Source organism: Juglans regia, chromosome 10, assembly GCF_001411555.2.
Source record: "Juglans regia cultivar Chandler chromosome 10, Walnut 2.0, whole genome shotgun sequence".
Lineage (NCBI taxonomy): Eukaryota > Viridiplantae > Streptophyta > Magnoliopsida > Fagales > Juglandaceae > Juglans > Juglans regia.
This window is the reverse complement of record NC_049910.1, coordinates 34,672,208-34,695,380: the sequence shown is the minus strand read 5'-3', so window position 1 is coordinate 34,695,380 and position 23,173 is coordinate 34,672,208. Positions and strand designations below refer to the sequence as shown.

At 34.7% G+C, this 23,173-nt stretch overlaps 3 protein-coding genes across 3 annotated transcripts; 2 read left to right on the top strand and 1 right to left on the bottom strand.

Moving 5' to 3' along the window:
* Positions 1-1,455: 1,455 nt before the first annotated feature.
* Positions 1,456-4,296, top strand: LOC108983839 (probable glycosyltransferase At5g03795). Its single transcript, XM_035694791.1, has 4 exons — positions 1,456-1,951; positions 2,049-2,278; positions 3,024-3,372; positions 3,525-4,296. The coding sequence occupies exons 1-4, from the start codon at positions 1,571-1,573 to the stop codon at positions 4,188-4,190; spliced, it is 1,626 nt and encodes a 541-aa protein (XP_035550684.1). The 5' UTR covers positions 1,456-1,570; the 3' UTR covers positions 4,191-4,296.
* Positions 4,297-5,064: 768 nt separating this feature from the next.
* On the bottom strand, positions 5,065-10,999 carry LOC108983840 (serine/threonine-protein kinase SAPK7-like). Its single transcript, XM_018955617.2, has 9 exons — positions 10,539-10,999; positions 10,009-10,083; positions 9,818-9,919; positions 9,675-9,728; positions 9,460-9,552; positions 9,277-9,369; positions 7,581-7,685; positions 7,382-7,480; positions 5,065-5,647 (listed from the first exon to the last, which is right to left on the bottom strand). Exons 1-9 carry the CDS (start codon positions 10,656-10,658, stop codon positions 5,315-5,317), a joined length of 1,074 nt encoding a protein of 357 aa, XP_018811162.1. The 5' UTR covers positions 10,659-10,999; the 3' UTR covers positions 5,065-5,314.
* A 7,510-nt stretch (positions 11,000-18,509) lies between these two features.
* Positions 18,510-21,778, top strand: LOC108983836 (patellin-3-like). The gene is made up of 4 exons (XM_018955614.2): positions 18,510-20,056; positions 20,148-20,272; positions 20,369-20,504; positions 21,112-21,778. Exons 1-4 carry the CDS (start codon positions 18,728-18,730, stop codon positions 21,364-21,366), a joined length of 1,845 nt encoding a protein of 614 aa, XP_018811159.2. The 5' UTR covers positions 18,510-18,727; the 3' UTR covers positions 21,367-21,778.
* Positions 21,779-23,173: the final 1,395 nt, after the last annotated feature.

Sequence of the window (23,173 nt, the reverse complement as noted above, 5' to 3'; positions counted from 1 at the left end):
AATGCTTTCTCATGTTTTGCAAGATGACAAAATTGTAAACAGTAACTTTTCAGACGAAAGAAAAAAAACGTGCAGCTTATTTGAATATTTCATAACTTTTCCGTACAACGTGCAGCTCATTTGAGGCATAACTTTTCCGTACAGCTGATTTTATAAATATTTCATAATTATTTAATAATATTATAAATAAAATATGTTTTTATTTGATATTTTTTTATATAATTTAATTTTATAAAAATATTATCATCTTATAATATTATTATAAAATATATTATAAAATAAAATTGTTATAAATATTATATAATTATTTGTGAGATTCACATCTACCTTCTCAAAAACAATTTAAAAATATTTAATCTCACTTTAAAATTTTTAAAAATCATCTCAATTCGTCTCAACTCATAAATCTGATCATTATTATTCATAAATCATCTCAACTCAACTCATCTTTCAATCCAAATGGAACCTTATGCTCCGAATGTACTTTAGATTAATTTTGTATTTGTAATTTATATTATAAAATAAAAAGATTAAGATTCTTGACAATTTTCTAATTCAAACATTTTTATAAATTGGAAAAGAAAAACATACAATTTGTGATCCCACAACATTAAGGAATTGTTTGAATATTTAGAATATTTTAAGATATATGTAAATAGTAGTGAAATAATTTAAATTAATATATTTTATTGAGTTTTGGGAATGAGAGAGAAAAAGTTACAAAAAAATATTATAAATTAAAAAAAAAATTATTTGAATATAATCTTTTGAATATAATTTTTATTTTAGGATTTAAAAAAGTTATATTATTTTTTTGTGTTTTATTTAGGAGTTTGAGAAAGTTGTGAGGATTAAAAATTGATTAGATAAAAAAGTTTAAAATTTGAAATTGAAAAGTATTTTGTATTTGAGTGATGTTTGAGAAGAAAATATCTTAGAATATGTGAGAATATTACTTATGTTCCCGCCTATGTAAATGACTTGATTAAATACAATGGAATACAAATGTTAGTGTTTATCTATCTCTGAATTATAGAAAGTATTGGGATAAAAAAAAAATTTGAGAACATCCTTATCCAAAACAACTGGAGTAGAACTGTAGTCGTTGGTTCAACCCATTGTCGAAATTATAAGATTATTCTTGCCTTCCATTATCATGAGTTAGAAGATGGTGTTAACTTATACGAGGATGTCCTCCACCATTCCATTCCGCTTGTAACAGAGACATCTTGACACATCTATATGAAAAGATCAATAGAAAAGAGAAAAGATAGAAAGTGATGAGGAAGACAAATAGTACTACGTATATAATAAAAGAAAACTTAGATCTTATTGATAATTACAAGGAGAAATTAAGAAATAGCATCAGCCAATTCGGGGGAGACATGCGTCTGCCGTTTTGTTACTATCAACAAGAACATATGTCTTGTCAAGCAAAGAATAAACCATCCACCACGTAATGAATCCCCACACCCAATTACTCTCTCTCTCTCTCTCTCTCTCTCTCTCTCGTTTGCCAAGATTCTGGATAGTGCGAGTGTGGCTATGGTAGAAGCTGCCTGAGGAAGAGATGGGATCACAATTACCAAACAAGCCATTTTGTTCTTCATTAATGTCTTGGTCTTCTTCTACTTCGTTTTTGGTTCTATTACTTGTAACTCTACCGATACTTGTTATTATTGGTTTCTTGAGTTTCTATTCTCCACCTTTCTCCATAGAAAGTTCGTCTAAATTGCTTGAACCAGCAGCAGCAGCTGCAGCCCTCCGTACTACTACTCCTCCATTAATTAATTCTAATTCACAACATGGTGAAGCATCAGAAGCACCAACAACTCCACATGGTTCTGCAAAACCAAACAAAGAAACACCATCAGATCAAGCTGATGAAACTCATACTCCAATATTCAGTTCTTCAGAGCCCACACCAGCGCCATCAGCTTCTACTACTCATGTAGGAATTACTTCTACTTTTTTTTTTTTTTCATTCAACGATGTTGCACGAACGTTCTGTCACTGATATTTCTTCTTTTTGGGTGGTGGGTGAGCAGGGAGAAGAGAAAGAGACAACACTGAAGCATGAAGCTGGGCACGATCAAGATCATTTTGTTGGCGCTTCTAAGAGAAAGAGCAGGTCTTTAAAGAAAGTCGAAGCAAGTTTGGCTAGAGCCCGGTTTTCAATAAGAGAAGCTTCTCAAATCCGGAATTGGACATCAACTTATCAGGACCCAGATTATGTTCCTCATGGCCCAGTGTATAGGAATGCAAATGCTTTCCACAGGTACGACCATATTTATTGCCAAAAGTTTTTAGTCTATACAAAAATTAATTTATATAAAAGAGTTTATAAATTGATGCGGTTTAATCCAATAAATCAAATCTATTTTAAAATAAAAATAATTTTATAATTTAACGGATGACTTATAAGTCATGTTAATTTATAAATTTTACATAATAAATTTTTTTGTATAAAATTTCTGTATAAACCAAGCATTTTCATATCTTTTTAGAGTAATGTTTCATGCAGTCATGAAGTGTGCAAACGACGTACAGTTGCTTTGAAAAATAGCGGAGTCTACTATTAAAAAATTATTTTTTTTTCATGTGGATCTCATATTTATTCACTTTTTAAAAATAATTACACGGCGCTTACGCATTTATGACTGCAACTATCATTTCTCATCTTTTTAAATCTGTCTAATTCTGTCTTTTAAGGATCAAGTGTTTTCTAATCCATCGAGTAAGAAACCCGGCCGAGTAGACTCACTAGTGAATTGCATTGATCAATTTATTTTTTTTAAAGACTATTTAGATAACCATATGATCGGGTAATGATAGCATAAAATTTAATAAGAATGTTTCATAAAATTTAAAATTTATGAATTGTACGGATCAACTTGCATTCTCTATACTTGAATCTAGCATTGCTTTTCAAATAAACTGAATATATATCATTGAGTTTTATATTGAGTACTGTAGTTAATTCCTTATTAATTAATTAAAAAATGATGATTGGATATATATAGGAGTTATCTAGAGATGGAGAGGCTGTTCAAGATCTACGTATACGAAGAAGGAGAAGTGCCACTGTTTCACAATGGTCCATGCAGGAGTATATATTCCACAGAGGGAAGGTTCATCCATGAAATGGAGAGGGGACAACTTTTCCGTACTAGAAATCCTGATGAGGCTCTTGTCTACTTCCTTCCTTTCAGTGTGGTCATGATGGTTCAGTACCTCTACGTTCCCAATTCTCATAAAGATCATTACTTTCAACACGTTATGGTCGATTACATTGACATAATTTCCAACAGATATCCCTTTTGGAATCGAAGCCTTGGTGCTGATCATTTCATGCTCTCTTGCCATGATTGGGTAAACAATCAAACCCATAAAAGATTCTAAAATACACGCACATACATGCGCGCACATATATATAAGCTGATCTAGTTTGATAGGATACGTCAAATTGTAAAGTTATTTTTACACATATTTCTCATTACTCAAATATAGTACTTCTATTACAGGGGCCGAGGGTGTCTTCCTTTGTTCCACATCTATTCCACAGGTCCATAAGAGTTCTATGCAATGCTAATACATCTGAAGGATTCAAACCATCAAAGGATGCATCCTTTCCAGAAATCAATATTCGGACAGACAAAATCACAGGGCTAACTGGCGGTCTCCCCCCGTCCCGCCGGTCGGTTCTTGCTTTCTTTGCAGGTCGTTTGCATGGCCACATTAGGTACCTACTTCTACAGCAATGGAAAAACAAAGACCAAGACGTGCAGGTTTATGAGGAACTTCCACATAAAGTATCTTATGACTCTATGTTGAAGAAGAGCAGGTTCTGCTTGTGCCCAAGTGGGTATGAAGTAGCCAGTCCAAGAGTTGTCGAGGCAATCTATGCTGAGTGTGTGCCAGTGTTGATTTCTGATAGCTATATACCACCTTTTAGCGATGTTCTAAACTGGAAGTCGTTTTCTGTTCAAGTCGAAGTGAAGGACTTACCAAATATCAAAACGATTTTGATGGGCATATCTCAAAGACAGTACTTGAGGCTGTACATGAGAGTAAAACAAGTACAGAGACATTTTATGGTGAATGCAACTCCCAAGAGATTCGACGTTTTCCACATGACTCTTCACTCTATTTGGCTTAGGAGATTGAACGTCCAAATTCAAGATCAATAACCATTAATGGAAAAGCTTGGGACTTCCTTTGTATTAGTCTCCAAACAAGGGAATGGCCTGTTTGGGATTACTTCAGAAGTAATCTTAAAAAGTGTTTAATGATAAATTGGATTGTTTGGTTGATTCATATTAAAATATTTTTTTACATAAAAAAAAAAAAAAAAAGTTAAAAAGTACATTTCAGGAAAAACATCAAATTAATGCTTCTCTTCAAACGTATTTTTTTGAATTTTGCAGAACGTAATTACACTTTTAAAAAAACTGTCAATAGACAAAAGTATCCATATAACTTTTAAATAATTACAACTTTACCTTTGTCTTATCTTATTAAGTGACAGTCTCATTTTATCAGTATTTTCTATTTTATTTTGAATTTTAAATTTTAAATTTTTATCATTTTCAATAACTTGCACATCAATACGTATGGACCTATGATTATGTATGTAAAATTGACATTTTATGTCATTTCTACTTCAAAAAGTATTTTTTAAATTTGTTTCTAAACTAATATAATATATTTAAAAGTACTTTAGACATATAGTTACTAAATAGTAAATAACTTTTGAATAGTAGCTTTTTACTTTAAGCTAAATAGTAAATAACTTTTGAATAGTAGCTTTTTACTTTAAGCTCTACAATTATAAGCCTCAAGCAAAAAGCTATATTACCAACTGCAATCCCAAACATGCACATAGCATGCAAGGATAATTGACTCTATAAATTTCTTCTTTTACACAATTAAAAGGTGAAATGTTTTAGGCACAAATAAATCCCAAAAAAATAAACTAAAAAAATTGACGTGATTTAATATGATACGTTATATTATAAAGTCGAAATAGCCATTTCATACAGAAACGAGGATGACAAGAGGACATCGATCAAACATATTCAAGTTCGCATATAACAAGAAAACTATCCTTTTCTGATACTTTTGGCCTCCATGGAAAAACAGATAGTAGATTGCATGCAAAGTTCTATACTCTAGAATCCACCATTCCTTTTTTTTTTTTTTTTTTCGAGATTGTAGCATCAATTATTAAATCATACATACAAATTGATAAATATGCTACGGCCACAACTTTAAACACTTCAATTATCTTATGACCACAGAAGGATGAAACTGCTTAGCTGATTTGAAACTCTCCACTTGCATGAACCTCTTTGACCCTCTTGTCATACTCGTCTTCTTCGCCCTCTTCTTCCTCCACCTCCGCATCTATGTCTTCGTTACCTTCTTCTTCTTTGTCTTCTGCTCCCCAGCTAAAGGCCCTGATAGGCTTAGATGATGGAGGTGGGTTTCTTGCCTCTCCTACAATTTTCATGATCTCATCCACACTTTGAAGAGAGAAGCTTGGATTGTCTCTCTGGTAATAGATAGCTTGAGCAGACTCTGTTAGCTCCCTTGGCAAATTCTTTAAAAACCATGGATGGTTCTTGATTTCTTTAATTGTAATTCTCTGCAAAACCAACAATACAAGGGGAATTACCTATATTGTAACTGTTATATAAAAATAAATAATAAAATCTATTTCTTCCCATCAACTTTAACTTTTGAGACAAGTGGTGATTTCACGTGGTATCAGAGCATAGGTTATAAGTTCGAATCCCAATTCTACACTCTACCCCATTTAATTAATTATTACACGTGTTAGGCCATCGATTGGGGTGGAGTCTGGCCTACACGTGAGGGGAAGTGTTAAGATATAAAAATAAATAATAAAATCTACCTCTTCTCATCAGCTTAAATTTTTGGGACAAATGGTGATTTTACAGTAACATGGTGGTACAAATTCTAGCCCTCACCACTCAATCAAGGTACTTTATCACAATAGATTCAGTATCTTAGAAAGCAACTTTTAATCTAGTAATCCACGTAATAAACTCAGAACCCAAAGAGTAACTATGACATTATCCTCCCAATATACTCTAGCACCCACTAAAAGAAACAAACACACAAGTTCTTAGTTATGTTTCGAATACATGTTGCATTGTTGTGCTACATGCCATATTTATATTACTAATCAGAGAGGGATTTACTATGCATCAGCTACTATTCACTCTCACACCCCACACCTATAACTTTTTCATAGGGTGTGTGGATGTTTTTCATAGGATATGGAGGTATTTTTTATAGGGTGTGGGGTGTGGGGTGGTGAATAGTAGTTGATGAGAAGAATTTTTCAATCAGAGAATACCATTCATTATGCATGCATAATTAAAAAGTCAGGCCCAAAGTCTTCCTTTCATATCGAGCCTTCTATCAGTGACCAGCAAACGAAATCTGAGTATTCTGCCTTAGCAGCAGATTGTGCCATACTATACCAAGTGAGATCTGTTGTGCATGCAGATTTGACTATGTGAGTGCTGCGTTAAAAACAAAGATATTGAGTAGTTGATATGCAAAACTGGATCTTCTTTTAGATTTCTAAACTTGTCGATTGAAGTTGTGTCCTACATGTATCAAAATGTTCTCGGTGGACTCTATAGGCATCTCTCTTTTAGAAACGTTTGGTATGTGGCTCCATTAACAGTGCTAGCGATTCATGGAGCGAGTCGTGGTTGGTGGCTGTAGCATTTGGTGCAATTTTTGTATGAAAAATGACAGTACGGAATTTTGAAGGACTCAACGTGAAAGGGATTAGGTTGATTTGGTATAGGCATGCATCTGAGAGGAGAGTTAGCTAACCACTAGATCATTTCATAGAGAAGCGAATGAAAGAATTATTCACTACCAGCAAAGGCATCATGTATACAGAGGGGAACAGTGGGCCATTTGCAATGTCAGTCAAGACACGGGTTCATTTATCTAACCATAGTATTTTTATTTTTTTTTAATAAGTAAAAATAGAACTTGCTAAATTTATCTAACCATACTACAAGTGGATTCAGACAGACAAGAGAGTTTATTGTTGCCTTTCTATCATTTCAACCATCTTGTTCTATGCCGCTGCGTTACTGCAGCCAAGCCAATCAAACTTGCCATTAATTCTACTATGCCTCTCATTGACATGGTACGATGAAATTGTCCAGGAAGAGGAAGAATAAAATTAAGAAGGTAAGTTCCAATGAGATGAAAAGGGCTAAAAAGGTAAGGTATTTTCCTGAATATTTCATGACATCCTTAAGCTAGCTGAATGAATCCAAACTTTAATGATCGGAATAAAGTTTAGTAACTTCAGAATGGTACATACCCTGGATGGACTTGCAACAAATATCCGAGAGAGTAGGTGCCTGCAATCTTGAGATATGTGAACATAGTCGGGGATTTTGTACTGAACAGCCATTATTTTCTGCAGAAGATCAATGATAAAGAGAAAGAAGTATCAAATACGAAAATAATGAACACACTATTTTTTTTTTTAAATTATATAGATGGAGAGAGATAATCACTTGAATTGTTTTTCTAAAATTCCTGGGGTCATCTTGGTCTTCAAAAGGATATGCTCCCACCAGCATGACATAGAGAGTTACTCCACAAGACCATACGTCTGCCAACTAAAATAAATGAAAGAAAAGATATAATCTTCCTCAAAATGATCAAGTTCAAGTTACTCCCATTTAAATGTTGTGATTTTAGCAAGCACATAACAAAATGACTCGGTTACTATTTCATATATGTTATACCCATAACAAAGGTTTATAAACTTAAAAGCTTTTGGACTTATTTAGAACTCGAGCCCCTTATTGTTGGATAGCATGACCAGAAACACGAGTAATTAATTTAAGAAACCAATTATGCAGAAAGAGAGAATTTCAAGGCCCCCTGAAACTTGCGTTGGGGATCTACATGCAGTAAACCAAATGCTAGGATGGTGGATAGTGCCATATACCGGACAGAAAAGGTTGATACAGAGCAAGTTCAGTTAAACATTCCGAATGCATCAAAAGCACTTGGATTAGATCAGCCAACACAAAAATACAAATGGCCATAGAATAATGGAAGACAGATAATGCTCAAAGGAATGGTCCATCTAAGGTCTATCTACAGGAATGGTTCGTCTAAGATTTATCTACCCATCCATAACATATTTCAACAAAGATTCCTCCCCTTTTCTCTTCCACCCCCATAAGAGGAGAAGGCGGGAAAAAGAAGTCAAAGACATCATAGAAGTTTTATGTGGTGGTAGCTGATGCTACAAAACTCAAGATTCAACAGCCAGTTAAATACTAGTGGGGTTAACAAGTACACTAGTGGTCATTATTTTACGAAGTCCAAAGAGTAGGTATGGCCCTCAAAATTGGCCAAAATTCAAACCGTACAGCCACATGGAGTGTCTATGAAGTAATTGACTATATTATATGGTCATTAAAGAAAGGTTGGAGTAACAAAAGGACAAGCTAAGCGCCACTAGCATGTACATCCAAGACAATCCATTCACAATAATTATAAACAGTATCCTATTAATCAGGAAAGTTACAAAATGTCCATTATCAGAGGTGCCCAATACTTAGAAAAAGAGAACTCACACTTTATCTATTATTGCTTGGTGATTGCATACATACACGCATATTAACCACCAACTCATAGTTGGCACACAAGAAACATTACAAAATTATCCCAAAATTAATCCAAGTAGGGTGAGGTGGGGTGGGCTTCTCCATCCCCATCCCTGCCCACCTAATATCTGGAACAGGCGAACATATCAATCTCCATCCCATAGAGAGTTTTCAATACCCAAACGTTAAAAAAACAAAGTAATTTCTAGAAGATAATAAGATAGGAAGGGAGGGGGGAAATAGTTGACACTGCATTGAGCAAGGGAGATACAGAACAAACAAAAAAAATGGATGGGAATTGTGATTTACAACTTTTTATAATATTCGAGCATTTAATAAAACAACAAAAACATAAAGAAATATAGGTTGTTGAAACAATCAATGTGACTTTCTTAAAATATGTGCTTTATCAATGGAGACCATAATAGGGACAAAGGGAGCACTAGTTTTAAGGGTAAAGCACAAATATATATGTGATGCAATGGGTCACACTTCTAACCCACCCTATGTAATCCCTGATTGCAAGAACAGGCTAGAGAACAGAACAAAAGTTTCTTTTCTACTGAAAATGAGTAATTAAAAATTTCACCTTGCCATCATACTCTCTCCGAGAAAGAACTTCTGGTGCAATGTATGCTGGAGTTCCAACCGTAGATTTGGGTCTTGAATGCAGTAGGGATGACTACAGCAAGAACAAACAGTATAACCCAAAAGAAAATTCTCAAAACTACCATATTAAATATCAGAAAAAAAATGAAAATAATTTCCAAACCTTAGAATAACCAAAGTCACAAACTTTTAGCCGTGGCGCAGGGCTTCCATCTAAAAGTGTGTTTTCCAGCTTCAAATCTCTATGGCATATTTGCTGCAAGATAAGAGTTAAACATAAACATTTGTATTCGCTATTTGTAATTTCAATGACAGAAAAAGAGAAAAGGAGAAAAGTGAGCGAAAGAGAAAGCTTCTAAGAGTGAAAAGGGATGTTACCATGGAATGACAATAATTGACACCAGAGATCAGCTGCTGAAAGAAATACCTAGCCTAGGAAATTAAATGAAGAGAGAAACATATTAGCTACGAGAATAATATCAACCAATCAAACAAGAGAAAAGAGAGACAGTAACTTTTACCTCATCTTCACTAAATCTACCGGCATTGCAGATGCGTTCGAAGAGCTCTCCGCCGGCCGCATATTCCATCACAATCGCCAAATGCGTGGGTGTCAAAACCACCTGATTTACCCAAACAACAGAAGAAGAGTTAAGCAATAGTATTCATAACTTCTTTAACAAAGTTCTTGGGATAGGGGAACAAAACTAGCCTCCTTGAAACGGATTATGTTGGGGTGCCGGAGCGATCTGTGGTTGATAATTTCTCTCGCCACATTCTCATCAATCTGAAATTCAAGAGATAGAATATAGATCCAGTGATCATGTTAGAAAGAAGCCTTTTAATACTGTTTGGTTTCTGGGAAACGGAAGGAGAACAAGAGAAAACAGAACAAAAAAAAAAAAACAAAATGACTTGATCCAAATAAGTACGAAATATTACAGTTGGGTTCATTTTATGGGTCCTCTAAAGTAGGAAAAATCTAAGATTCCCGAACTGGAAATTTCTTTTGCTTTCCTGGTACTGAGCCTTAGAAATCTTCCCATTGTTGGAAATTCACATAAAGCCAGTCCTCCATTCATTTCAGAAAAACACACCCTCCTAAATGTATAAATTCCTACTAATTAATATCCGCTCTTCGGAACCAACAACACCAAACGTAAAGCGTACTTACAAAAAAAAAAAAAATTTAATATCTTTTCCCAAGTTTTCTTGGCAACCAAACAGAAAAGCATGACAAACCTTGCGGCCACGCTCGATGTATTTCATGGCGACGAGTTCCTTGGTCTCCTTGTGCCTCAAGAGTCTTGCCACCCCGAAATTTCCAGCTCCCAAATCCTTCATCAACTCGTACTTTTCCATCTTCTTGGAGTATCTCTTTCTCCTGCTTCTACAACTATATGTCAAAGATGATCTTACAACGAATCGCTATGCATGCGACTAGTTCTACAGCCCCAGTTCTTGTATGAAGATAGGCACGAAAACTGAAACCTGCAGGGCAGTGTCTGCAAATCTCTGTGGCTATATATATATTTAATGAGGGTGGAAGTGAATTACGGAGGGAGTTGAAGTATGCACGTGGGTGGATGAGTATGGGAATCCATGACCAGCTTGAATCCAATCACTGCCAGTATCAGTACTGCAACCGCCTTGCTTCGTCCATACCATCCATCTTGATTCTTACTTTTCTATTTTCTTTGTGTATCTATATAAATAATATATTTAAATTATATACGAATTGTTTGCTATCGGATTCGGATCTCTAAAAACGCCGTTGTGCTAGGAGACAACGCGGAGTCGATTTGACTTTTGGATGCCATTTTGCCAAACCATACCCCCATCAAACAAAGAGTTACACTTTCACCGTTTCACTGCTTTTGAGTTTGCCAAGGTACCCCCCATCTGTTACTATTTATTTATTTTTAATGGTAAAATAATGGCAAACACAACAATTGAAAGTGGATATTTCCACGTGGACTTGATTATAGTAAAATAATAATATTATTTTTTTATTTTTTAAAAATATTTAAATATGTTAAAAAAATAAAATTTATACTAATAGATACGTCCAATAGCCAAAACTAGATGGCACACTAGTACTGCCTATAATAAAATTCTATTGTCGAGAAGTGGCAAGAGCTTCCTTAAATCAATTCTTAAAAAGTATTAATATATATACTCTCGAGTTTTCATATGAATATTAAATACTAATTATTTATTTCCATTTCTTTCATTTTAAGTTAAAAAGTTGGATCTTGATTGTAATTAAAAATAAGCAATTTCATCAAGTGGAACATCTCTTTTAAGTTATATATATTATTCACCCGGTGGATACCCTATTCGGTTCCCGCCCCGCCCAATAATATTGGATGAATTACCGGCCCAATACCTAGCAAGTGCGGACGGATGGACCATACAGACCGGATACGGGAACCCATCCAGCAGGCCCATTTCTCTTTTTTTGTATAAAAGGAAAAGGAAAAAGCTATTTTGTGTGGAATTATGAAAGTACATGTAGGGGTGTCAAATTGTGTTAACGGGTCGTGTTCGTATCGTGTCAAGACATGTATATTATACTATATAGATCAACCCTAACCCGACCCGTTAAGCTTATCGTGTCAAAATCTCAAACCCTAACACGACCCAATAACATAACGGGTCGTGTCGTGTCAATCCGTTTTGACCTATTTATGTAAATGGATTGAAACAAACTCAAAATTAACCTCTTTAAGTTGTGTTTGGATGTTGAAGTGAGTTGAGTTGAGATGATAAAATATTGTTAGAATATTATTTTTTAATATTATTATTATTTTGAGATTTGAAAAAATTAAATTGTTTATTATATTTTGTATTGAAATTTGAAAAAGTTGTAATGATGAGTTGAGATGAGTTGAGAGTATTTGAGGAACCAAATTAATCTAGTTAAGTTTAATATAAATTTATATAAATGTTAAAATTACAATATCTATAAAAAAAATATAAAACTAACTACAAGTCCAAAATTACAATCTAAATAATAAAAATATCGAAATTAAAATCCCAACAATTTTATTTTTTAGGTATAAGGGTATAATTGTAATTTTAACTTTCTTAACGGGTCATAACGGGTTGACATGTTATCAACCCGTTAAGTTATCGTGTCTTAACGGGTCAACCCGTTTTGACCCGAATCCGTTAAGGGAAAATGCTTACCCGCTTTTATCGTGTCGTGTTCGTGTTGGGTTAATGAGTCGTGTCACGTATCGACACCCCTAAGTACATGTATCCCACCATTCAAATAGAATATTGTTATAATAAAGAGAAACATGTACTAAGATGTATGGAGATCACGTGGAGCACATGTGCCAAGTGTTCGCTGCCATCTGTAATCATTAATTGCTGCATTATTTTAATCATGGAGTTCCTTCGGCGTTGGAATTACAAACGGCGGTGGCTTAAGCACGTGGTTAAGATTTTCCATATTATTTAAAGATGAATAAAGTATATTTAATTGCGTCTATAACTATTTAATATTGATTTGATTCGTATAATTTCAGTATTAAAAATTATGAGATTTATATAAGAAATTTGCCTCAATTAATTAATTACTTTATATTCCAGATTTGGGGTATATTAGTCCAAAATTATATTTTATTTAATGTACTTGATTATTAATCATAGAGACCACAATGAATTTTCTTTAATTATCCTGTATTTTTATTTTATTGTTTTTTAAAAAGAATTTATTTCTCAAGTGGTTTGCTACATGCAATCCTACTGAATTTTAAAATTTACTCACTTAAAATTAACAAAAATTATTTGTACAAGTTTTAAATATATAAAATTTGCATAAATTTTTTATAAAAAAGTTAATCCCACCATGAGAAAAAAAAAATTATTCTAGTGGAGCCTAGGGGTGTGCAATATGAGCGAACCTCTCTGTATGGATTCTGCTCGAGCACCACGTTGAGCGAACCTCTCTATTAGAAATGCAGAGAAATAAACGGTCCGATTCCAATCAGCAGTCGGAGCTCCAACCTCCAATCGGAGTCGGAGTCGGAGTCGGAATAACAATTTGGCTCCGACTCTTGTCGAAGTTGGAGGTCAAAAACGACAACTCCAAAAGGCTTTAGTAGAGCCCAGCTTTAGTGGAGCCCATATTTTTACAAAGGGCTTTTGCTGAGCTTTTAGACTTAGGACATATATCTAGCATAATTCTAAAATTAAATTAAATCTGTGTAAGTTACTTCGATCGTAAACAAGGAAGGTTAGATTAAGCTTAATTAATTAGCATTATTTTCACCTTGGTCAGTTCTGCCTTGATCAGTGCTCTCACCAACCCACGTGAAAATGTGCCACAACAGTAAAACCTTATGTATATAATTAATAAAAATTGTATGTGAAGTCATTGTTGTGTACTTTTTATACACTTTATTAATATAATTAGTTGTGTTATTTTTTTTAATATAAAATAATAATTTTAACCAATCACATTAGTGGAATGTACAGTAAATTGTTTTACTTTTTTTTTTTTTTTTTAGCTGTTGGGTGACTTTTGGCACATAATTCTGTAGTGGGTTTCGTTCGGTATACGAAAACCGTAGAGCTCATAATTAATCTAATTAATTGATATTTTAAGCTAATTAATAAGAATTAAAATATAATTCTTACCAATGCATCCCGCAAATTTTATTAGGAAATTTCATAATTAACCTTATTAATTGGAATTGAGTATGTCAACGGGAGATCAAATCTCGACTATAATATGGACTAAATTGGAAAGGTACTGAATAGCATTAATATGGGCCTGCCCCAAGATTTTATCCTCAGCCCAGTTTGGAATTATAAAACCTATCAAAGACATTTGAGATCCATTCTTTCTAAGATCATATTTTCCCACTTACCTAAAATAAAAAAAATAAAAAAAAACAAACCTGTAAATCACAGTTATGCTATTTAATAAATTTAGTGTAATTTTAGTGTGTAAAATCTGACAACCCTTTTGAATGAATTTATCCACTTTTATTTTTATTTCATTTTTTTTAATTTAAAATATCGATTTTTTAGAAGAAAATTAGGGTTGTATATTATTTTACTTTATTTAATAAAATTCAAGAATTGAAAAAAAAATAAAAATAAAGCAGTAATTACGAGCATTGTATATTACCAAACAAACAAACAAACCGGCTTTACTTACACAAAACCCATCCCTTTTATGTTTTTCGCTCACGAGGGCTTGCCCCACCTCTCTCGACCACCTTCGATAAAGGTGATTCTGGTGACCAAATATCTGCACACACACCCACCATGCCACTCCCCAACCGTCGATCTATACTACAAGGTGGAACTACTGCAAAACGATTGGCATGTGAAGCACACACACGGCCTATCCCACGTATGACTTCACATGTTGTTGTGACTAGAGCCTCTAGCAATTACAGATTGATATTGTTTTGAATGACAAGAGCAAGAAAAAAAAAAAAAAAAAAAATCAATCACACGTGAATATAAGATTTACGTGATTCGACAATAGGATTTTATCCACAAAATTACAAAAGATTGTTATTTCTCAAATGATAGTCGAATATAATGTGCGACTGTACGGCATAATACAATATATATATATATATATATATATATATATGACAAGAGATAAAACAAGATCAAGTCAGCACTCCATGATCCAAATCTCATTAAAAATTTATAAAAAATCATAATAAATCTTTGTTGGGTCGGGTGATCAAATTAGGCCACCCTAAAACAAAACCAAACTCTATATAAAAAGCCCAACACACGTGCCTAACCATAAGAGTCAACATCCTTATGTATCATATCTGACCCATCCCACCCAATTCCCCTTCTATGTGGTCCCCATGTGTCACCAATATGAATGTGTAGATTTACGGCCTGCGGCGATTAATTGGATCAGCCGATTTCCTATCTTGCTATGTTACGTACAATTTTCTCTAATTAAGGATCTTGAGGAGAGGAAGTTGGTCACTCTAATAACAAACACTAATTCAGAGCAATAAACTGCAACGTACGTAATAAATAGCCCACAAAACTATACAAAATCGTCATTTAAGATAACTTTTTCTTTCGAGAAAATAACATTTCATAATATATTTCATAATACATGTTATAAAATAAAAAACATTTTTATAAAATAAGTTTACTTTTTAAGGTATGTAATAAAAATACTACTCATTTTATAAAGAGTGAGTTGTGAAAAGTGACATGTTTATTATTTATTATTTTAAAGAAAATGTATATATGAAAGACAAATGCTTTGGATTTCGATTTTTTTATTTATTTAGTAATTAAGAAAGTGTTATTTAATGATGTTGTGAAATTTTTTATTTTTTTAAAAAATGTTTATAATGATTAAAAAATATATAAAAAAAAATACACATTGGAGACATATTTTCAAACTATTTTTTCGCTAACCATAAACAGTTCTCTATATGAAAATACCGTTGAAAGAAGCTAGCTAGCTAGCATTGCAAAGCGCATGTGACATACCATAATGATAACCGTGAAAACGCGGTCGATCGGTGAAGAGTAGCATGCAAGCTGATATTTCTAACGCCGGCTAAATCAATAACCACCTGCATATATTATATGCACAGGTCTCTATGAGTACCATTTAATTTTGTAATTCCAACTTTTTTTTTTAACTTCCTTGTTTTTATGATCAGGCCCTTGAAAAACTCATAATTATTACTTTTTATTTTCTCATAGATGCATTCTAATTAAATAAGAGATGCAAGATCAGATCACTGCATCAAATAAATGTAAGTACTGAAACATTCATGATATTCAACGGATCTTTGATTAATTTGTGGTTCTTAACAATATTTTGAATACCGAATTGGATGTGGTACCGGTCAAGTCACTGAAATGAAATATTTTAATATCGATACCGTTTCATGTACCGTTTCGGAATAGTCGATATATGAATAAATTATATATAAATTATATTCTAAAATAATAATTTATATATGAATAAATTATATATAAATATATATATATAAATTATAAATAGCCTAGTTTGAATTGGGGGTCAAAAAATAAATTTATAGTTTGAAAAAAAAAATTGAGACTGAAATATCGGCCGGTACAGGCAGTGTTTTAAATTTCGTACCGTACCGGCCGGTACAGCCGAAATTTTTCGTTTCGGCCGTCCGGCCGGTACAGCCGTACAGGTACTATATCTGTTCCGTACCGGCTAAAATACCGGCCGTACCGGCCTATATTTCGGCCGGTATCGGCCGATATTTCGGCCTCTGTATGTGTGTGTGTGTGTTTTTTTTTTTTTCGTTTTTTCAAACTACAAACTTATTTTTTAACCCCTAATTCAGCCTAGACTATTTATAATTTATATATATATATATATGTATTTATATATAATTTATTTATATATAGACTATTATTTTGAAATATAATTTATATATATATATATATATTTATATATATAATTTATTTATATATCGATTATCCCGAAACGTTATCTCGAAACGCTATTCCGAAACGGTACCGGTACCAAAATATTTCGTTCCAGTACCTTGACCGGTACGATGTCCGGTATGGTATTCAAAACATTGGGTACAGGTCGAAATATAGGCCGGTATTTCGACCGGTATGAAATACATATAGTACTTGTACCGGCCCAATGGCCGGTACGAAAAATACAGGCCGTACCGACCGATACAGTATAGTATTAACAACACTGGTTCTCTACACCTCTATTATCAAAATCACCACAAGATTTTCAAAAAATAGATAGTACAAAACGTATTGTACTATGTGAGAAAATTGTATAAAAGTTGAGGTTTGGCTATTTTTTAAACGTTTATCTATAGAGAATATCAGCAATAATGAAAATCAAACCAGTTACAAAAGAAAATAATACATTGGTAGAGCTTTAAATGTATTATTTTGGTTTATATAGAGATATCCCAGAATGTATCCACTCATGAATGTGAGTTTCTTGATGAATGAATGACGATAATTTTTCTTAAAAAAAAAAACAAAAGAAAATCCTGATCAACATTTAGGCATTGTTTGTTTTCCAAAAACATCTCATCTCATCTCATCTCATCTCACCTCATCATTACAACTTCCCCAAATCCCCACACAAAATAAAATAAACAATTCAACTTTTTCAAATCCCAAAACAACAATAATATTAAAAAATATATTCTAACAATATTTTATTCAACTTTTTAACTTTAATCTCAACTCATTTCATCTCATCTCATCTCATCTCAGAAAACAAACGAGCCCTTAATGTGCATTGAAAATGTACAAGGTGGATTATTTATAATATAATAAGACATGTGTAATAAAGGAAATATAATCAATACCTAAATACAAAATTATATTCTGACCTAGAATATTTACATAATATTTTTAGATTAATTAATCAGCTTAGACAAGATACTAATCTAATTAAGGTATGTAGTAAATATGGTATAAAAAATATATGTAAATAGATGCTAACACTCACGTAACCTCGTTCTCCTCATTTCATCGAAAATAAATTATCAAAGCAAACAACAGTACAATATTAAAGAGGTTGCATGTAATGTAAGCATAGAATATATTCGAACATGCAGTAGGCATTTGATCATGACAGCCTAGAAGTTGAGAAGGAGCAAATGCAAACGGGTAGTCCCCAAAGTCATGATGATATATATGATCTGGGGCCTGCCTCCTGCTTGATGGAGGGTTCCACAAGATGTTTAACGTTGCAGATATATATATGCAGGTTGAAAGAAACAGCTAGACAATGAGCAGTGAATGCAATGGATCCTAGGTGTTCTTTCTTTTTTCTCTTAGTCACTTTGGCGTTTTCCTCGAGACTTACGCCATCAAGGCATGCATGTAGGCCCTTCACAGTTCACAAATCACAACCCCCCCAACACACGAAAAACCTTTCAATTCATTTTGCAACTCACAAATTAAAGACAATGCCCGGCAAATACGCCTGTGATTGATTCCCATTTTACGCCGTTACAATGTCAAATTAGCCAAGGTTGTGATCTGTCTATCTGATGAAAGGAATGTGTTGACAGATTGGAAAACTGGGTTTAGTCATGGGGTCCCACGAAGTGGAATACTCATAGCTGGCTTAATATATTTGAACCCTTTGACAGTCTGGTACTATCCCCACCCACACAGACCGCCACTACCCCACAAAGCCCAACGCCCACGACGCCTAATCACTCTTTAAAAACTCTCTTCCTTCCCACAACCCTTTCCCACAACCCCTCTCTCTCTCTCTCTCTCTCTCTCTCTCTCTCTCTCTCTCTCTCTCTCTCTCTGACCAACTTCTCTAATTCTGTATATGATCATATTTACAGTTTGAGAACGTGCTAGCTCTTTCTCATCCCTGTCAAGTTCTAAAGCAGTTTTGTGTTTTTCGAGTTGGAACTAAAGAATCATTTGGCATGGCTGAGGAATCTGTTCAAAATCAAGGCCAAGAGACATTGACACAAGAAGAAGAGGTGGTGGTCACTGATGTTCCACAGGCTGAGAAAGCCAGTACAAAGGTGGAGAAGGAGCCTCAGTCAACGCATGTACGAGAGACTGAGGAGCCCGTGAAGCCTAGGACTGTCGAAGAAGAGCCTGCCGTTGAGAATGACATGTCCACAAAGCCTGCTGACAATGTTGAGAAGATCCCACAATCGGTTTCTTTCGAGGAAGAGAGCACCAGAGTTGCTGATCTTCCTGAGACCGAGAAAAAGGCACTCGAAGAGCTTAAGCAGCTCATCCAAGACGCGCTCAGCAAGCATGAATTCACTACTCTGGCTTCATCTCTAACTTCGCCATCACAACCCAAAGAAGAAGAAAAGCCAGCCGCTGTAGAGGAAAGAGAGGACGAGAAACCCGCTGAAGAAAAGGCATCGGAAGTGACTGCTGATGTTCCTTCAATGGCACCGGAAGAACCCACAAAACCAGAATCAGAAACTTCAGAAGAAACCAAGGATGGAGCAGAGAAGAAGGCAGAACCAGCAAATGAAGCAACAGTCGCGGAACAACTAACAGAAACAGTGGTGGTTACAAAAGTTATTAAAGAGAAGGTGGCTGCGGATTCTGTAGATGATGATGGTGCAAAGACTGTGGAAGCCATAGAAGAAACCATTGTGGCGGTCTCTTCTTCAGTATCACAGGAGCAGCCTCCTACACCTCCAACGAAAGATGTGGAAGGTCAGAACGCTGCTCCACCTCCGGAACCGGAAGAAAAAGATACCAAAGCCCCTCTGTCTCAGGAGGAGGTCTCCATCTGGGGTGTACCACTACTGGCCGATGAGAGGAGCGATGTCATTCTCCTGAAATTTCTCCGAGCGAGAGATTTCAAGGTGAAAGATGCGTTCTCTATGATCAAGAACACCGTACGCTGGAGGAAAGAGTTTGGGATCGATAAGTTGCTTGAAGAAGACCTGGGCAGTGATTTAGAAAAGGTGGTGTTCATGCACGGCTTTGATAAGGAAGGACACCCCGTGTGCTACAATGTCTATGGGGAATTCCAAAGCAAGGAGCTCTACCAGAAAACATTTTCCGATGAAGAGAAGAGGCAGAAATTCCTGAGGTGGAGAATTCAATTCCTGGAAAGGAGTATCCGGAAGTTGGATTTCACCCCAGGCGGTATTTGCACTATTGTTCAGGTCAATGATTTGAAGAATTCTCCTGGGCCTGGGAAGTGGGAGCTTAGACATGCAACCAAACAGGCCCTCCAACTTCTCCAAGATAATTATCCTGAATTTGTTGCCAAACAGGTATGTTATGCTCTATAGCCATCTTCAATTACATGCAGGTTCTTCAATGTTATTTGGAGTTTTATAATTTTCGTTTTGGATGTTGTGTTAGGTGTTTATCAATGTCCCTTGGTGGTACCTGGCAGTCAACAGAATGATAAGCCCATTCCTGACCCAGAGGACCAAAAGCAAGTTTGTTTTTGCTGGCCCTTCCAAGTCTGTGGGGACCCTTTCGAGGTGAGTGCCAAAATTTTCATCTATCACTCGTGGCTTGGGATGTATGTCTAAATTATTTAGGTAGTCTTTGAGTCTTAACTGGCTTGTAAAATGCAGGTACATAGCTCCAGAACAGGTACCAATCAAATACGGAGGATTAAGCAAAGATGGTGAATTTGGCACAACTGATGCCGTTAATGAGATTACTATTAGACCAGCAGCAAAGCACACAGTGGAATTTCCGGTTACTGAGGTGAATTATTCTGTTCTTGGTCAAGGGTCTTTTTCTTTTTATAGTAGCTAGAATGAATTTTTTTGGGTAAACTTTTGTAGTATCTTGTGCTGTTGAAAACAGGGAATCCATCCTTGGATTCTCTGACTCTAGTGACATTATTTACTGTTGCATGACTGCTTTTTCTGTACCGGTACCATTTAGCTAGGGACAAGCTGACTGTGCATTGATAATTCTCCTTAAAATCCATTTATAGATTAGCACGTCACCACCAATTGAAATGGTACAGTTTTTACAGCATCTCTCTAGATGTTTGCTTATGGTGATGCCAAATACTTTATGGGGTTTGAAGAAACAATAATGTTTAGAAAAGTTGTTCTGCACGGATGGTTTTTCACAGAAGGTAACAGAATGCAGCTACTGCACTTTCTTCAATTCATCAGAGCATTATATATTATTTAGCTAATAATATGTAGAAATGAAGTTTAAGCTGTGATCAAAGTGCTCACGTTAAATGATACCATTTGTTTTCCCCTTCCTTATCCCCCTCTAAGCCAATATAAATTTTGGGTCTTTCTTTTGATGAGTATTGAACTAAGGTCTAATATGTGAAATTATTGATATGCAGTCCTGCCTTCTCTCTTGGGAGGTCAGAGTAGTGGGTTGGGAGGTGAGGTACGGTGCAGAATTTGTGCCAAGCGCTGAAGAAAGTTACACTGTGATCATACAGAAGACTAGAAAGGTTTCCTCATCTGAAGAACCAGTCGTTTGCAATAGTTTCAAGATTGGTGAGCCTGGCAAGGTGGTACTGACCATTGACAATCCTACCTCTAAGAAGAAAAAGCTCCTTTACCGCTTGAAGACCAAGCCTTCTTCTGATTGAATGAACTGATTGTTAGAAAATAACTCGATTGCTCTGCTTAAAGTCCTTCATCCAATTTTATCATCATCATCAGAGCTTGAAGAATGGGGTTTGTTGATTATAGATAGGGAAAGCAAATATATTTGTTGAAAGTGGTTCGTGTTTCTTTTCTTTTGGTTTTGTTTACCTTAACGTGGAATTATACAGTTTGTGTTTCTTTATTAAATATGAGTATTTGATTAATTAAATTTTTTGAAGTGTTGTTGGTCTGAGAAATCTTAATTGATTTGGGGAACAAAATTCAATGCAAGCATTGATGTTTCTTCGGGGCTATATACAGAATGTGTAGGGACAGCAATGAAGCTCTGTTACAACTGCCATAAGAACTGCTGAAAAGTAATTTTATAATCTGATACACTGCATTAAGCCACATCAGTTTGTGAATTTATTTTTATGTAATCCATTTGTGACTAAAATATTTTTCTTGCATTTAACGCTTAGTTTGGATTAAGAAATACTCTCAACCCATCTCATCTCATCTCATCTCATCATTACAACTTTAACAAATTCTCACATAAAATACAATAAATAATTTAATTTTTTCAAATCTCAAAACAATAATAATATTAAAAAATAATATTCTATTCAACTTTCAACTTTCATTTCAATTAATTTCATCTCAACTAACTATTCAAACCTAACCTATATTTTTCTTGCAAATACAATATATAAGGAGTAATTAATATATAAAAAAAAAATGTTCTTGTTTTCTTAGGCTGGCCTTTTTTTGGTCAACCAATTTTTTTAGTAAAACACTTACATTTGGGTGGGAGTGAAACCACAGTACAAACTTCTTTTAAAAAACAAAACAAATCACTATACATGCCACTCCCATACAACACAAAAAACCAATAATTAACATCTCAGTGTAGGTAAGACAGACCTATCCACAACCCTTAATCTCTCTTGGAGGATCTCCAAAGAACATAAATTCCTGAGACGTGCTCCTTGCACCTAACTTTGCTAACCATCAGCAATTTTCTTGGTTTCTCTAACATATGTTTCAACTGTGCATGCATGACTTAAAAGCAATTAAAAAATGAGAAATGCTGGGGACAGCCGGAAGCCGCAGCACACTGTAAAGAAAATGTTTTTTTTTTTTTTTTTTTTTCAACCCAGCACGTTGGGTGTGCTGGGGCTTCTTCACACAGTAAGTGTGAAGAAGAATTTTTCTCAAAAAATCAGTTAAAAATCAAACAAAGACCAATGAAAATGACCCTTTCCAGACAACTAATTGACTACCAGCTTGGAATCTGATTCAAGTTCAACTTCATGGAAACGAAGGTTACGGCATGATTTCAGACCATCCAAGATAGCACCCATTTCTGCCATGTTATTAGGGCCAAACCCATAATGGGAGTTAAATGCAGTCAAAAACCTCCCATCAAAATCTCTAGAATGTTCCTCCACTCCCATAAGAACCAGGATTACCAACACTGCTCCCCTCTACATTGAGCTTGACCAATCCCAGTTTAGGTCTAAACTGAGTCAATTCTTAAGCTGGCATTCAGTGGTCTTTCTTTTTTTGGGGGCGGGGTGGCTGTTCTTATTCATTTCTATGGTACTACAGCTGTAAATTGTAACTATCTTGACTACTTTTAACTACAGAAAGCTGAACTGATGTAATGTAGAAAAGCCGTAGATTCTGTTCAAATGCAATCTAGCTCTTTCTGAAAGCCATTTTAAGATTTGGGAGGTAGTACCTTTCTTCTTCTTATAGTGTAATCTATGCTTTCTTCCATTTGGATAAAGCCACTTCCTTCCTTCG